This window comes from Procambarus clarkii, chromosome 23 (assembly GCF_040958095.1).
Source record: "Procambarus clarkii isolate CNS0578487 chromosome 23, FALCON_Pclarkii_2.0, whole genome shotgun sequence".
NCBI lineage: Eukaryota > Metazoa > Arthropoda > Malacostraca > Decapoda > Cambaridae > Procambarus > Procambarus clarkii.
The window spans coordinates 38,431,595-38,451,007 of NC_091172.1; the positions used below are offsets into that span (position 1 = coordinate 38,431,595).

Below are 19,413 nucleotides of genomic sequence, written 5' to 3' on the forward strand. Positions count from 1 at the left end.
ACATACAGGGAAGAAACAACAACAGACAGGGATGGAACAACAACAACTTACAAGGAAGGAACAACAACAACTTACTGGGAAGGAACAACAACATAAAGGGATGGAACAACAACAACTTATGGGAAGGAACAACAACAACATACAGGGAAGGAACAACAACATACAGGGAAGGAACAACAACATACAGGGAAGGAACAACAACACACAGGGAAGGAACAACAACATACAGGGAAGGAACAACAACATACAGGGAAGGAACAACAACAACTTACAGGGAAGGAACAACAACATACAGGGAAGGAACAACAACATACAGGGAAAGAACAACAACATACAGGGAAGGAACAACAACATACAGGGAAGGAACAACAACATACAGGGAAGGAACAACAACATACAGGGATGGAACAACAACAACATACAGGGAAGGAACAACAACATACAGGGAAGGAACAACAACATACAGGGATGGAACAACAACATACAGGGAAGGAACAACAACATACAGGGATGGAACAACAACATACAGGGAAGGAACAACAACATACAGGGATGGAACAACAACATACAGGGAAGGAACAACAACAACTTACAGGGAAGGAACAACAACATACAGGGAAGGAACAACAACATACAGGGAAGGAACAACAACATACAGGGAAGGAACAACAACATACAGGGAAGGAACAACAACAACTTACAGGGAAGGAACAACAACATACAGGGAAGGAACAACAACATACAGGGATGGAACAACAACAACTTACAGGGAAGGAACAACAACAACACACAGGGAAGGAACAACAACATACAGGGAAGGAACAACAACATACAGGGAAGGAACAACAACAACTTACAGGGAAGGAACAACAACATATAGGGAAGGAACAACAACATACAGGGAAGGAACAACAACAACTTACAGGGAAGGAACAACAACAACATACAGGGAAGGAACAACAACATACAGGGAAGGAACAACAACATACAGGGAAGGAACAACAACAACTTACAGGGAAGGAACAACAACAACATACAGGGAAGGAACAACAACATACAGGGAAGGAACAACAACATATAGGGAAGGAACAACAACATACAGGGAAGGAACAACAACAACTTACAGGGAAGGAACAACAACAACTTACAGGGAAGGAACAACAACAACATACAGGGAAGGAACAACAACATACAGGGAAGGAACAACAACATACAGGGAAGGAACAACAACATACAGGGATGGAACAACAACAACTTACAGGGAAGGAACAACAACATACAGGGAAGGAACAACAACATACAGGGATGGAACAACAACATACAGGGAAGGAACAACAACATACAGGGATGGAACAACAACAACTTACAGGGAAGGAACAACAACATACAGGGAAGGAACAACAACATACAGGGAAGGAACAACAACATACAGGGAAGGAACAACAACATACAGGGAAGGAACAACAACATACAGGGAAGGAACAACAACATACAGGGATGGAACAAAAACAACTTACAGGGAAGGAACAACAACATACAGGGAAGGAACAACAACATACAGGGAAGGAACAACAACAACTTACAGGGAAGGAACAACAACATACAGGGAAGGAACAACAACATACAGGGAAGGAACAACAACAACATACAGGGAAGGAACAACAACATACAGGGAAGGAACAACAACAACATACAGGGAAGGAACAACAACATACAGGGAAGGAACAACAACATACAGGGAAGGAACAACAACATACAGGGAAGGAACAACAACATACAGGGATGGAACAACAACAACTTACAGGGAAGGAACAACAACAACATACAGGGAAGGAACAACAACAACATACAGGGAAGGAACAACAACATACAGGGAAGGAACAACAACATACAGGGAAGGAACAACAACATACAGGGAAGGAACAACAACATACAGGGATGGAACAACAACAACTTACAGGGAAGGAACAACAACTTACAGGGAAGGAACAACAACATACAGGGAAGGAACAACAACATACAGGGAAGGAACAACAACAACTTACAGGGAAGGAACAACAACATACAGGGAAGGAACAACAACATACAGGGAAGGAACAACAACATACAGGGAAGGAACAACAACAACTTACAGGGAAGGAACAACAACATACAGGGAAGGAACAACAACATACAGGGAAGGAACAACAACATACAGGGAAGGAACAACAACAACTTACAGGGAAGGAACAACAACATACAGGGAAGGAACAACAATATACAGGGAAGGAACAACAACATACAGGGATGGAACAACAACATACAGGGAAGGAACAACAACAACTTACAGGGAAGGAACAACAACATACAGGGAAGGAACAACAACATACAGGGAAGGAACAACAACATACAGGGAAGGAACAACAACAACTTACAGGGAAGGAACAACAACATACAGGGAAGGAACAACAACAACATACAGGGAAGGAACAACAACAACTTACAGGGAAGGAACAACAACAACATACAGGGAAGGAACAACAACAACATACAGGGAAGGAACAACAACATACAGGGAAGGAACAACAACATACAGGGAAGGAACAACAACAACATACAGGGAAGGAACAACAACATACAGGGAAGGAACAACAACATACAGGGAAGGAACAACAACATACAGGGAAGGAACAACAACAACATACAGGGAAGGAACAACAACAACATACAGGGAAGGAACAACAACAACTTACAGGGAAGGAACAACAACAACATACAGGGAAGGAACAACAACATACAGGGAAGGAACAACAACATACAGGGAAGGAACAACAACAACATACAGGGAAGGAACAACAACATACAGGGAAGGAACAACAACAACATACAGGGAAGGAACAACAACATACAGGGAAGAACAACAACAGACAGGGATGGAACAACAACAACTTACAAGGAAGGAACAACAACAACTTACAGGGAAGGAACAACAACATACAGGGAATGGAACAACAACAACTTACAGGGAAGGAACAACAACAACATACAGGGAAGGAACAACAACATACAGGGAAGGAACAACAACATACAGGGAAGGAACAACAACATACAGGGAAGGAACAACAACATACAGGGAAGGAACAACAACATACAGGGAAGGAACAACAACAACTTACAGGGAAGGAACAACAACATACAGGGAAGGAACAACAACATACAGGGAAGGAACAACAACATACAGGGAAGGAACAACAACATACAGGGAAGGAACAACAACATACAGGGAAGGAACAACAACATACAGGGAAGGAACAACAACATACAGGGAAGGAACAACAACATACAGGGAAGGAACAACAACATACAGGGAAGGAACAACAACAATACAGGGAAGGAACAACAACATACAGGGAAGGAACAACAACATACAGGGAAGGAACAACAACATACAGGGAAGGAACAACAACATACAGGGAAGGAACAACAACATACAGGGAAGGAACAACAACATACAGGGAAGGAACAACAACATACAGGGAAGGAACAACAACATACAGGGAAGGAACAACAACATACAGGGAAGGAACAACAACTTACAGGGAAGGAACAACAACATACAGGGAAGGAACAACAACATACAGGGAAGGAACAACAACATACAGGGAAGGAACAACAACATACAGGGAAGGAACAACAACATACAGGGAAGGAACAACAACATACAGGGATGGAACAACAACAACTTACAGGGAAGGAACAACAACTTACAGGGAAGGAACAACAACATACAGGGAAGGAACAACAACATACAGGGAAGGAACAACAACAACTTACAGGGAAGGAACAACAACATACAGGGAAGGAACAACAACATACAGGGAAGGAACAACAACATACAGGGAAGGAACAACAACAATTACAGGGAAGGAACAACAACACTACAGGGAAGGAACAACAACATACAGGGAAGGAACAACAACATACAGGGAAGGAACAACAACTAGCAGGGAAGGAACAACAACATACAGGGAAGGAACAACAACATACAGGGAAGGAACAACAACAACTACAGGGAAGGAACAAACAACATTACAGGGAAGGAACAACAACAACTACAGGGAAGGAACAACAACATACAGGGAAGGAACAACAACATACAGGGAAGGAACAACAACATACAGGGAAGGAACAACAACAACTTACAGGGAAGGAACAACAACAACATACAGGGAAGGAACAACAACATACAGGGAAGGAACAACAACATACAGGGAAGGAACAACAACAACATACAGGGAAGGAACAACAACATACAGGGAAGGAACAACAACAACTTACAGGGAAGGAACAACAACATACAGGGAAGGAACAACAACATACAGGGAAGGAACAACAACACTTACAGGAAGGAACAACAACAACATACAGGGAAGGAACAACAACAACATACAGGGAAGGAACAACACAACATACAGGGAAGGAACAACAACATACAGGGAAGGAACAACAACATACAGGGAAGGAACAACAACATACAGGGAAGGAACAACAACATACAGGGAAGGAACAACAACAACTTACAGGGAAGAACAACAACATACAGGGAAGGAACAACAACATACAGGGAAGGAACAACAACAACATACAGGGAAGGAACAACAACAACATACAGGGAAGGAAACAACAAACATACAGGGAAGGAACAACAACAACTACAGGGAAGGAACAACAACAACTACAGGGAAGGAACAAACAACATACAGGGAAGGAACAACAACATACAGGGAAGGAACAACAACATACAGGGAAGGAACAACAACATACAGGGAAGGAACAACAACATACAGGGAAGGAACAACAACATACAGGGAAGGAACAACAACAACTTACAGGGAAGGAACAACAACATACAGGGAAGGAACAACAACATACAGGGAAGGAACAACAACAACTTACAGGGAAGGAACAACAACATACAGGGAAGGAACAACAACATACAGGGAAGGAACAACAACATACAGGGAAGGAACAACAACATACAGGGAAGGAACAACAACATACAGGGAAGGAACAACAACATACAGGAAGGAACAACAACATACAGGGAAGGAACAACAACATACAGGGAAGGAACAACAACATACAGGGAAGGAACAACAACAACTACAGGGAAGGAACAACAACATACAGGGAAGGAACAACAACATACAGGGAAGGAACAACAACATACAGGGAAGGAACAACAACATACAGGGAAGGAACAACAACATACAGGGAAGGAACAACACCATACAGGGAAGGAACAACAACATACAGGGAAGGAACAACAACATACAGGGAAGGAACAACAACACTACAGGGAAGGAACAACAAACATACAGGGAAGGAACAACAACATACAGGGAAGGAACAACAACAACTTACAGGGAAGGAACAACAACATACAGGGAAGGAAACAACAACATACAGGGAAGGAACAACAACATACAGGGAAGGAACAACAACAACTTACAGGGAAGGAACAACAACATACAGGGAAGGAACAACAACATACAGGGAAGGAACAACAACAATACAGGGAAGGAACAACATACAAGGGAAGGACCAACACTTACAGGGAAGGAACAACAACAACATACAGGGAAGGAACAACAACATACAGGGAAGAACAACAACATACAGGGAAGGAACAACAACAACATACAGGGAAGGAACAACAACATACAGGAAGGAACAACAACATACAGGAAGGAACAACAACATACAGGGAAGGAACAACAACATACAGGGAAGGAACAACAACAACTTACAGGGAAGGAACAACAACAACTACAGGGAAGGAACAACAACAACATACAGGGAAGGAACAACAACAACTTACAGGGGAAGGAACAACAACATACAGGGAAGGAACAACAACATACAGGGAAGGAACAACAACACATACAGGGAAGGAACAACAACATACAGGGAAGGAACAACAACAATACAGGGAAGGAACAACAACATACAGGGAAGGAACAACAACATACAGGGAAGGAACAACAACATACAGGGAAGGAACAACAACAACATTACAGGGAAGGAACAACAACATACAGGGAAGGAAACAACAACATACAGGGAAGGAACAACAACATACAGGGAAGGAACAACAACAGACAGGGAAGGAACAACAACATACAGGGAAGGAACAACACAACTATACAGGGAAGGAACAACAACATACAGGGAAGGAACAACAACAACATACAGGGAAGGAACAACAACATACAGGGAAGGAACAACAACATACAGGGAAGGAACAACAACATACAGGGATAGGAACAACAACACATCGGGAAGGAACAACAACATACAGGGAAGGGAACAACAACATACAGGGAAGGAACAACAACAACTTACAGGGAAGGAACAACAACATACAGGGAAGGAACAACAACAACATACAGGGAAGGAACAACAACATACAGGGAAGGAACAACAACATACAGGGAAGGAACAACAACATACAGGGAAGGAACAACAACATACAGGGAAGGAACAACAACATACAGGGAATGGAACAACAACAACTTACAGGGAAGGAACAACAACATACAGGGAAGGAACAACAACATACAGGGAAGGAACAACAACATACAGGGAAGGAACAACAACAACTTACAGGGAAGGAACAACAACATACAGGGAAGGAACAACAACATACAGGGAAGGAACAACAACATACAGGGAAGGAACAACAACAACTTACAGGGAAGGAACAACAACATACAGGGAAGGAACAACAACATACAGGGAAGGAACAACAACATACAGGGAAGGAACAACAACAACTTACAGGGAAGGAACAACAACATACAGGGAAGGAACAACAATATACAGGGAAGGAACAACAACATACAGGGATGGAACAACAACATACAGGGAAGGAACAACAACAACTTACAGGGAAGGAACAACAACATACAGGGAAGGAACAACAACATACAGGGAAGGAACAACAATATACAGGGAAGGAACAACAACATACAGGGAAGGAACAACAACATACAGGGAAGGAACAACAACAACTTACAGGGAAGGAACAACAACATACAGGGAAGGAACAACAACAACATACAGGGAAGGAACAACAACATACAGGGAAGGAACAACAACAACTTACAGGGAAGGAACAACAACATACAGGGAAGGAACAACAACAACATACAGGGAAGGAACAACAACAACTTACAGGGAAGGAACAACAACAACATACAGGGAAGGAACAACAACAACATACAGGGAAGGAACAACAACATACAGGGAAGGAACAACAACATACAGGGAAGGAACAACAACATACAGGGAAGGAACAAACAACATACAGGGAAGGAACAACAACATACAGGGAAGGAACAACAACATACAGGAAGGAACAACAACAACATACAGGGAAGGAACAACAACAACATACAGGGAAGGAACAACAACAACTTACAGGGAAGGAACAACAACAACATACAGGGAAGGAACAACAACATACAGGGAAGGAATAACAACATTCAGGGAAGGAACAACAACAACATACAGGGATGGAACAACAACAACATACAGGGAAGGAACAACAACAACATACAGGGAAGGAACAACAACATACAGGGAAGAAACAACAACAGACAGGGATGGAACAACAACAACTTACAAGGAAGGAACAACAACAACTTACAGGGAAGGAACAACAACATAAAGGGATGGAACAACAACAACTTATGGGAAGGAACAACAACAACATACAGGGAAGGAACAACAACATACAGGGAAGGAACAACAACATACAGGGAAGGAACAACAACACACAGGGAAGGAACAACAACATACAGGGAAGGAACAACAACATACAGGGAAGGAACAACAACAACTTACAGGGAAGGAACAACAACATACAGGGAAGGAACAACAACATACAGGGAAGGAACAACAACATACAGGGAAGGAACAACAACATACAGGGAAGGAACAACAACATACAGGGAAGGAACAACAACATACAGGGATGGAACAACAACAACATACAGGGAAGGAACAACAACATACAGGGAAGGAACAACAACATACAGGGATGGAACAACAACATACAGGGAAGGAACAACAACATACAGGGATGGAACAACAACATACAGGGAAGGAACAACAACATACAGGGATGGAACAACAACATACAGGGAAGGAACAACAACAACTTACAGGGAAGGAACAACAACATACAGGGAAGGAACAACAACATACAGGGAAGGAACAACAACATACAGGGAAGGAACAACAACAACTTACAGGGAAGGAACAACAACATACAGGGAAGGAACAACAACAACATACAGGGAAGGAACAACAACATACAGGGAAGGAACAACAACATACAGGGATGGAACAACAACAACTTACAGGGAAGGAACAACAACATACAGGGAAGGAACAACAACATACAGGGAAGGAACAACAACATACAGGGAAGGAACAACAACATACAGGGATGGAACAACAACAACTTACAGGGAAGGAACAACAACATACAGGGAAGGAACAACAACATACAGGGAAGGAACAACAACATACAGGGAAGGAACAACAACATACAGGGAAGGAACAACAACATACAGGGAAGGAACAACAACATACAGGGATGGAACAACAACAACTTACAGGGAAGGAACAACAACATACAAGGAAGGAACAACAACATACAGGGAAGGAACAACAACAACTTACAGGGAAGGAACAACAACATACAGGGAAGGAACAACAACATACAGGGAAGGAACAACAACATACAGGGAAGGAACAACAACATACAGGGAAGGAACAACAACATACAGGGATGGAACAACAACAACATACAGGGAAGGAACAACAACAACTTACAGGGAAGGAACAACAACATACAGGGAAGGAACAACAACAACTTACAGGGAAGGAACAACAACATACAGGGAAGGAACAACAACATACAGGGAAGGAACAACAACAACTTATAGGGAAGGAACAACAACATACAGGGAAGGAACAACAACATACAGGGAAGGAACAACAACATACAGGGAAGGAACAACAACATACAGGGAAGGAACAACAACATACAGGGAAGGAACAACAACATACAGGGAAGGAACAACAACAACTTACAGGGAAGGAACAACAACATACAGGGAAGGAACAACAACATACAGGGAAGGAACAACAACAACTTACAGGGAAGGAACAACAACATACAGGGAAGGAACAACAACATACAGGGAAGGAACAACAACAACTTACAGGGAAGGAACAACAACATACAGGGAAGGAACAACAACATACAGGGAAGGCAGGGACTAGTAGATACTACTAGTCAGATGATTAACTGAATATTTGAACATTTCTGCAGAGAACTGAAAGAAAAATTGAACAATTAAAGCCTTCAAAGTGGACTGAAATCAGATACGGAGGAGATAAAAAGCCTCATTGAAAATCTCAGTGAAACTCAGTAGGAGTGAAACAATCTCCCAAGAAACAATGAATGAAACTGATGAAGGGCCTCTTCCACCTATATCCCCATTTGCAGAAATGTTCCAAAGAAGCCCAGATGTTTCACAGGAAGCAGCAAAGTGTACTAGTCAGCTGCTGGAAAGGAAAACAATTGTAGTAATAATAAGAGTTCATGAACAGGAAGGCTCTAATCAGTAGTGGAAAAGAAAGGACCGAACAACCATGACAAAGACCCAGGAGGGCTGGCAAATGGAATGGGTTGATGGTAGTAAAGAGAAAGTGTTTCATGGTAGGAGGTTACAAGTAGGAAACAAATCGGCTAATAAAAATGGTATTCATGAATTGCCACAAAAAAGGAAATCTTTTCCAATACAAATAAACTTTGGTATGAAATGTAATAAAATTATGTTTTTCTGCAGAAGAACATGACAAGGGAAGAGAGAGTCAAGGTGTCAGAAGCAAGGAAGAGATACAAGGAGAGGGGAAGGATTGGGAGAGCCATAGGTCTCAGCTCAGGAACTTCAGAGGGAGTGATGAACTCTCCACCAGCAGAAGAGCAGCCCCAGAAAGATGTGCAACAGAAAGCTAGATCACACATTGTCCCACTCCCGAAAATCTTACTCTCCCAAACACAACCTACACCTCCTAATCCCATAGAGACACACCCCACCCAACTTTCTCCCTTTCTCCCTTTCTCCCCACCCTATGCCCGTCTTGCCCCCCCCCCATACCCTCCCTATTCTCCCATCTTATGCTTTCCCTGTTCCCCCACCTCACACCCACCCTAATGCCCTCCCTGTTCCCCCACTCCATACCCCTCCCTATTCCCCCATCCAATTCACTTCCTATTCCCCCACCCTATTCCCTTCCTATTTTCCCACTCCATGCCCCCCACCTGTTTCCTTATTGCATGCTTCCCTTGTTACCCTGTCCCATGCCCTCCCAGCTCTCCCATCCCTGGCCCTATCTGCCTCCACCCATCCGACACCCTCCATGAACCCCCACCCCAAACCCTTCCTACATCCCCATCCCAGGGCCCCACTGCCCCCCTTGTCTCAGGGCTACCATGTACTCCCAGTCACCTACTATATAATTCCCGGCCATATGTCGGCTCCATCTCTCACAGGTCGGGAGACATCTCCCGTCACACAGGGTGCAGTCGTACCTCCATAGATCTCCAGTATCAGCTCTTGATACTGGTAATGGCTCAAAAGGGCCACCACTTCCGGGCTATTCATGCCCGTGCCACCTTTAGGGTGGCTTAATCTTCATCATCATCATCGTCGGCTCCATCATTCCCCACCTCAGCAACCTATAAGCCCATCCCCTCTGCCCACCTACTCTCCCTCAGCCCACAGAATCTTCCCCAACATGCAGTAACCCAACCAAGCAACCTCCTCCACCAGTGGTATCGACACCAAGGGAAAGTGTGACTGGACAGTTAGTTTCAAATAAATGTATTCAAACATAGACGAAATTACAATTAAAGCAAGTAAACTTAGGGAAAGAACAAATGAGGACAATCCAAGTGTAATAGCATTCACTTAAAGCAAATTGACAAGCATCATAACAAATGTAGTGTTTTCCCAGGGCCTGTAATATGGAAAGGGGGGGGGGGGGGAAGGAGTAGTGGCCCCTACTGATACAAAAAGGACTGAAGTTTCTAGGAAATGGATATCCTTGTCTGCCAGGGGTTCAGAGACTACATAACAGACGCTATGACAATGGGAGGACCAAAGATAGTAGTCATAGTAATATATAACCCTTCATTAAATGACAGGAGACTCAGGCAAGAGTATTACAGAAACAGCATAGTAGTTACTACTACAATAGAAAGTGGAGCCTCTGATACCTATAGAAATTGATCGTGGCTTCTAATCATAGGAAACTTCAACCATGGATGTTTGAACAAAGAACTGCATGGAGAACAGAGACAAGAAGAGCTAAACTAATGGATGTGGCAATAAGAACGGTCTTCAACCAGTGTGTCAATTGACGCACATGAATGAAAGGTAATGACGAACAAGCTAGAATTTAGTTTAAGCGATTTAGATATAAGGAAAATCAACTTATTCCTAACATATAAGTGATCACTTTGTGATTACTTATTCTCCATGGGAATGAGTGACCACAATGTATTGTTGTTTGAATATCTGGTAGAGGTAAGTATAACTTACTCGAAGAAAACAAAGGCTTGCATACCGAAAGGAAAATTACGAGGAGATACGAAAATCCCTAATAGAAATACCAGGGCAACAGAGCTCAGAGGATAGGCTGCACAAGACGTGATTGAATACGTCACCCAGAACTGTAAAAGGGGCAGCGTTTGTACCAGTCCAAAAGAAAAAACACAAAATACAAATGAGAAACGCGTGGTTTATTCAGGGATGTAAGGTGGCAAAAAATTAACTTAGTTCAACGTCATGTAGTGACCTTGTACAAAGCAGAACAGAGGGAGATACCAGAAGGCAAAGAATGAGTACCTCAGAAGCAGAAGCAGAGAAGAGAAGCAGAGAGACAATAAGAATTACATAGCAAATAAAGCAAAGATAATCAGAATTGCTACACAGTCACTTCATGAGGAAAAACCAGTGAAGGAACAGGTAATGAAACTAAAAATAGGGGCTAACAGGTTCACTGAGAATGACAAGGAGTGGTGCAAGGAACTCAACAAGAGATTTCAGGAGGTCTTCACAAGAGACCAAGGAAAAGTTCCTTAACTAATAGAGGGGACACCTAACCAAGCACCACTAGAGAAAGTTAAGATTACCAATCAAGAGGTAAGCTTGAATTTGATGTGACAAAGGCTGTTAGCCCAGATGAAATCTCGCTATGGATACTAAAAAAAAGAGAGCAAAAACACTATGCTTACCTCTCTCAATGGTAACAGTTCACTGGTAACAGAACCATAAAATATTTGAAAGACAGCAAATATCGTCCCGGTATACAAAACGAGAGACAGATAAGAAACAGTACCTACAGGCCAGTGCTCCTAACTTTCTTATCATGCAAGGTGTTGGAAAAAGAGTGTGAGAAAAATTAATAGAGAATCTGGAGAGAAGGAACTTTGTAACACCATCAGCATGGGTTCAGAGGTGACAAATCTTGCCTCACATGTTTAATAGATTTAAATTAGACAAGAGAGAATGGTGAGCAGATTGCATTTTTTTTGCCTGCCAGAAAACCATTGACACAGTATTCCATAAGAGAGCAGTGCATAAGTTGAGGAAGAAGGCAGGAGTTACAGGGATTTTACTCGAGTGGATAAGGCAAAACCAAAGCATCAGAAGACGGTGAGGTACTGTGAGGCGTGAAATCTCAGAGTAGCGAGATGTTATAAGTGGAGTCCCACAGGGTTCAGTCCTTGGACCTATCCTGTATATCATAAATGTAAACGATCTTTCAGAAGGAATAAACTCTTCGAGAAGGAATAAACTCTTCGAGAAGGAATAAACTCTTCGAGAAGGAATAAACTTTCAATATTTACTGATGATGTGAAAAATAATGAGGAGGATTATGGCAGAGGATAACTGCATGGGGCTCCAAGATGACTTGGACAAAGTGAAGGAAGAGACAGAGAGAGAAAGATTAATGGTGTCAACTAAAAATGTACCAAACACTCCGTAGCAGTTTGTGTCGTGGAACTTGAAGCATAGATAATATTGTGTCGTGGAACTTGAAGCATAGATAATATTGTGTCGTGGAACTTGAAGCATAGATAATATTGTGTCGTGGAACATAAAACATAGATAATATTGTTCCTTCCTATATTGTTCAAATGATAAACAAAATCTCTCAGAATGAAGAGCAGTCGATGAAAAATAATTATTTTGAACTTTTTCACATTTTGTAAATAAAAATAGACTTTATTTTCCATACTTTATGAGGTAATATTATTAGCCTTATTGTAATAGCATGAGATTTTGACTATATATTAATCATAACTGAGTATTATAAAGTTGCCATATGCCGACAGTATTGTACAACCCATTCTGGCCCCACGTGAAGATGGCGTGGAAGAACAAGGACCATCCCAACATGCATTTTCTCTTTTATGAAGACCTGAAAACTGACGTAATGAAAGAACTAAGAACTCTGAATGAGTTCTTGGGTACCCGCCTCACCCAGCAACAACTTGATAATGTAAGTCTACTGAACTTTGTTTGGTTACTAAGCAGAGTTGTTATTATGGTACAGGAAAATGTTTTATGTTATTACATGTTATTTTATATGACTCTCGATTTTATTAGTGTTTAGCACAGTGTGTTTTGGGCAGTTTCAGGCCTCTATATTTCCTCATAGATGTGAGGTAGTTAGTGACACTGGGATGAGAAGTTGTAGCTTGAGAATATGAGTGTTAGGAGAGTAAAATGTTGATGAAGTGTTATGTTGAAGCATCATGCCAGGAAGTGGCATGATGCAACCTTCGTTTACAGGGAACTTGTCTCTCACAAACATTACATTCTATTAGACTCTGAGAAAGAAATACATTTGTCCAATTATACCTAAACCACCAGGTACTGGTATATAGTGACAGGTGTCACCTGAGCCGCCTGGAAGACACGGGGTGGACACAGCTGTTCTCTCTCAACCATAGTGTAAAAATACTGTACATTTGCGAACGTTTAACAGCATAGGGATCTAAATGTCCTGAACTCCACTGTAAGAAACTTTAACAGTAGAGAGGAGGGATGGAGACTCTTATTCAGGTCCAGCTTGTAGAGTATTTGTTAGGTCAATTAATGGAGAGTCTCAGTTCAGGTCCAACGATGGTAAGTCTTTGTCAAATTCAGAGATAGTGAGTTTTAGTGAGGTCCTGAAAAGGAGTCTTAGGTACAATGATGGAGAGTCTATGGATGAAGAATCCAATCAGATCTATGGATGTTCAGGGATTGGTAGTTTTAATTAGTTCATGGGGTGGAGATTACTAGCCACGTTGAGTTTGTTCATGGGGTGGAGATTACTAGCCACGTTGAGTTTGTTCATGGGGTGGAGATTACTAGTCACGTTGAGTTACTTCATGGGATGGAGATTACTAGCCACGTTGAGTTACTTCATGGGGTGGAAATTACTAGTCACGTTGAGTTACTTCATGGGGTGGAGATTACTAGCCACGTTGAGTTACTTCATGGGGTGGAGATTACTAGTCACGTTGAGTTACTTCATGGGGGTGGAGATTACTAGCCACGTTGAGTTACTTTATGGGGTGGAGATTACTAGCCACGTTGAGTTTGTTCATGGGGTGGAGATTACTAGCCACGTTGAGTTAGTTCATGGGGTGGAGATTACTAGCCACGTTGAGTTAGTTCATGGGGTGGAGATTACTAGTCACGTTGAGTTACTTCATGGGATGGAGATTACTGTGGGATATTTGGGCTTGATTCTGATTAATTAATAATTAAAGTAGTAAATTAAATTACGAAGGACCACCCGCTTTTAAAGTAAAGAGGGAAACTGAGAATTTCTGATCATTAAATAATTCCTAGATGAAACCAGTAACTATGGATATAACTAGAAATCATGATCATAAGATTAATTAATGGGCTGTATTATTAAAAGAAACAAAGCCTCAAACACCTACGTTGGGGGGTTATTACTGGAGGTAAGTACGTCCAGGAATCAGTGTGGTTCGTTCACTAATTCAATTAATAATAATCTAATCCTATAAAATAATACTGAATACAATATCATTCACATAAAGAAGAATATGAATATGAGCATAATAATGAGTTACAGTAAATCACACATTAATATCAAAACATTCTGAATAAATCAAATTGCAAAGGAATGGATAAAAAGGAAATAAATCTTAGCTTGAAGCAGATTCCTTTAGATAACCATAGAAGTCCTCTTAATCTCCAGATCCGGTACACTGACGAATGGTACGGTTCAACATGGAGAAGGCAGCATGAGGAATTCTTCTCTCGGGCTGCAAGATAAATAACTACCAGTAGCAATTGATTTAACTACTCAATTTATATTCAAAAATGTTAAGATTTACAGATGAAATGCTAATCACCTGTTATTAGGTGTTATCCCGCTTCATAACGAACAATCACCCTGCTATTATCAGACCTGTAAATGATGCATCAAATAAAGGAGTACTTAGCTGTGGGCACTGTATAAGTATTAAGATTGCCGTATTTTCGCATCCCAGGCTCCGGTGAACCTATCCTGGATAGTGATGCGCTTCAAGTTGGCTGATCACGTGTCGTCAGGAACCAAATCAAGGGGTCCCTTATTTAACACCAGCACTAGTTGAAGATATTATCTGCAAGGTCATTCACGCCTCACAGTGGCGGCTTTCATCTGAGGATGGATCACACCTGTCCTATTTGCTGGACAATGGCGTTTTTTATGAGTACGGTAAGCGCAGCTTTGCCTCCTTTCGGCTCTGCACGTGTCCGCGTACTGAGGAGGATGGCGTCCCTCCAACCCACGCCGAGTCGACGTTCATAACACAAATTATTGTCTCGAACATTCATATTTCTCGCATTCGCGCTTAAAACTTTAAAGACTGGACGGGTTTATTATTTAGAGGAACAAATTATTAATATTTACTAATTTAAGAATAGTAAAGATATAAGGGAGAGGAATTAATGTCTCCCCATGGCATTCATTGATGACGTTAACTCTATCGCGAGGTAGACGCTATGATTCTAACGCTCTATTCGGCTTTTAGTTAGAGAACAATTCGTCTGCAATCAGTTGTCATACAGAATGCTTTAATTATGGAGAATCGTATTTAATTCTCACACAAATTGGATATAATGTGTTTACTGTAATGAAATCTGACGCAATACTGGCGTCAGGTGACGTGAGAATTCTAGCCTACTGCACAGATGAATTATTAGTACATGAGAATTCTACAAGTTGTTAATTTTACTTACTACAATATTTAGTATGGTTAGTAATAAGTAATGAGAATACAACAATGCTGTATTCGGTGTTGGAAATATCCAACATAACTCCGGGGGGCGGATTCTAGGGTCGCAGTGTACTGTGTCGTACTGACCTATCCCGAAGTGGTATTAAGATTAATACATTAGTATGTTAATATGTTAGTATGTTAGTACACACATAACAAACGTCCGGGATTTATCAAGGACTTACAAGAATTTGAGTCTTGCTATTTACATGTCAACTGAAACATGTTGTTTGTAGCCTACACAATATTTATAGAATTCAACTCTCCCAATTTAAACTAACAGAATCTACGGTGATGTGATATCTTGGGTCATAGTGACGTGTAATGTTTCGTTACGTGATATCACACCGTAGTATCATCACAGTTTTCTCAGTGGGAAGTGAAGGAAATTAATCTTCTTCAGAGTTATAATAGGCTCGCAAATTCCGCCTACATTGTTGAGCTGCAGCTCTAGTGGGACGGTTGCTTGGAGGAACAAATTCATTGTCCTCTGAAATTACTGGGGAAACTGGATCTGGCTGATATTCTTGTTCAGTCAGTTCAAGGGGAACCAGCTTCTCTAAAGTTTTTAGAGTAGTGTTGCCTCTGCATAAGACTTTAACTACTCTTAGGACACCTTGTCGATCTGGGTGAATGGTGACAATTTTTCCTATAGGCCACTCGGACCTTGGTCCATCACTGTCGACTAGTACAAGGTCTCTAGGTTTTAATTGTACCTTATTGTAAGGACTCGAAGCTCCATAGTGGTACTCTCGTAGAGCTGTGAGGTACTCTCGAGTCCACACCTCATTCCACCTGTTAATAACTCTAGAAAGATGCTGGTAGCTTTCCACCAAGTCTCCTCTGGTCACATGGGACGGGTCTACAGGGTCCTCTTCGGCTAAAGGGATGAGAGGGCTCAGTAGACCTCCATGGATCAAGTGAGAGGGGCTCAGTGGTTCTCTCTGGGTGTAATCATCAGACAGGTAGGTGATCGGGCGGTTATTGACTCGCGCCTCGATTTCCACAACAATAGTTTGGAGTTCTGAGTAACTGACCTTTTGTCGGTGTAACGTTTTCCTTAGACACCTTTTGACTGTGCCTACCATTCGCTCATAGAACCCACCTTGCCAAGGGGCTCTTGGTGCTATGAATTTCCAGTGACATTGTCTTCTTTGTAAGACTGATTGCACTTCAGGGTGGTTCCAGACTTCTCGCAAACAACTTTCTCCTGCCACAAAATTAGATCCGTTGTCTGATATCATTAATCTAGGACATGATCGTCGGGCAGCAAATCTGCGGAAAGCTTGAATGAAAGCTTCAGCACTCATGTCTGGGGTAACCTCTAAGTGCACGCCTCTGGTTGTAGCACAGGTAAAGAGACAAATGTACGCCTTCACTGGTATATTATCTGGGTTACCAGTGAGGAGTAAGGCTCCTGTATAATCAACTCCAGTGGTTTCGAATGGACGAAGATGAACCACTCGCTCTTCTGGGAGAGGGGGAGGTCCTGGGTAAGGACAGACTCTAGCGTCGTATCTCTTACAGATTACACAAGATTTAATAATGGTCTTAACAGTCTGACGACCTTGAGGAAGCCAGTACTTTTGTCTAAGGTCGGTGAGAGTATCTAAAACTCCACCATGTAGGGTACCATATTGATGGTGATGTAAGACAAGAAGTTTAGTTATGATGTGGTGGCGAGGTAAAAGGATTGGGTTCTTAGTGTCTAAGTCAATCTTTGCATGTAGCAAACGTCCTCCACATCGTAGTATGTTATGAGTGTTGACATCGTACCAGATGCCCAGAGACTTAGTGAGTTTATCCGGAAGATTCTCAAATTCGCTTCCGTAAGTCTCTTGCTGCGCCCGCTTAATCCAATAGTGAACAGGATTGGGAAATTTGTGTCGAATTCCTACTTTAGAGAGGAAATCAAACACGTGTGCAGTCACTCGTAACAATTTGCTTAAGTTGGAATAATGATGAGGATTAATGGCTAATGTTCGCTGAGGCTCGGGGTCCTTCATGGGAGTGGTGATACTGGTCACTATGACTTGTGGCTTTTGTTTGGGCCACTGACCACCAACAAGCCATGAAGGTCCATTGAACCACAGCGAAGACTTGACAAGTTGTTTTAATGTCAATCCTCGTGATAAATAATCTGCAGGATTGTCCTTAGTAGGAACATGTCTAAACTTATATCCAGTAGATAAATCATGAATCTCCCTGACGCGATTGCTGACGTAAGGGGGAGTTTTGTTGTTATTGTTTCTAACCCATTGTAAGACTGCCTCGTTGTCTGACCACACTACAATCTCACCAAAGTGGATATTATTGAGTGTTTTTGCCAGGCAATGAGCCAATCTTACTCCCACTAGCAATGCAGTCAACTCCATCTGAGGTAAGGATCTCTTCTTGATGGGAGCAACTCTTGCTTTAGATGTGAGTAAAATTGATTGAGCACTGTTAACTAAATAGGCTACTGCGCCATATGCTTTGCCAGAGGCATCGCAGAAAACGTGCAAATTGGTGGGTAAGTTTGGTCCTGAAGCATTACGTGGAAATTTCAAAACACCTAACTGATTAAAATCCGTTGAGAGTATTTGCCATTTGGCTTGTAACTCACTTGGTAACGGATCATCCCATCCCATATGTTGTTGCCAGCACTCCTGCATTAGGAGTTTGCCCCTTATTAATATAGGACTAAGTAGGCCTAAAGGGTCAAATGGTTGACTGACAAATGAGAGCAGTGTTCTCATGGTAAGGGTTGAGTTATCAGTTTGCACTGACTTGACATTCATCTCGTCAGTGTTGGTGTTCCATTCCACGCCTAGAACCTTTAATTTACTGGGTACCTGATAATCGGGAAATTCTTTCTCGATTAACTGGTTAAGCAGTTTATTATTTGAGGCCCATGACTGTAGAGGCATATTGGCTCCTAACAGTTCCCGGTTAGCCTCATGGTAGATTTCTACCAGATCAGCTTGATCATTAGTTGTCCCCTGGAAATTGTCGACATA

At 41.9% G+C, this 19,413-nt stretch overlaps 1 protein-coding gene across 1 annotated transcript in view; it reads left to right on the top strand.

Annotated features, from left to right (window-relative positions):
* The first annotated feature begins 13,468 nt into the window (after nucleotides 1–13,468).
* The window catches only part of LOC138367911 (sulfotransferase 1E1-like), a 43,069-nt gene continuing 37,124 nt past the window's right edge, over nucleotides 13,469–19,413 (top strand). The window contains exon 1 of the mRNA XM_069330188.1: nucleotides 13,469–13,629. Coding sequence (XP_069186289.1) covers nucleotides 13,495–13,629 — 135 coding nt within the window. The 5' untranslated portion in view covers nucleotides 13,469–13,494. The remainder of the gene's footprint in view (nucleotides 13,630–19,413) is intronic.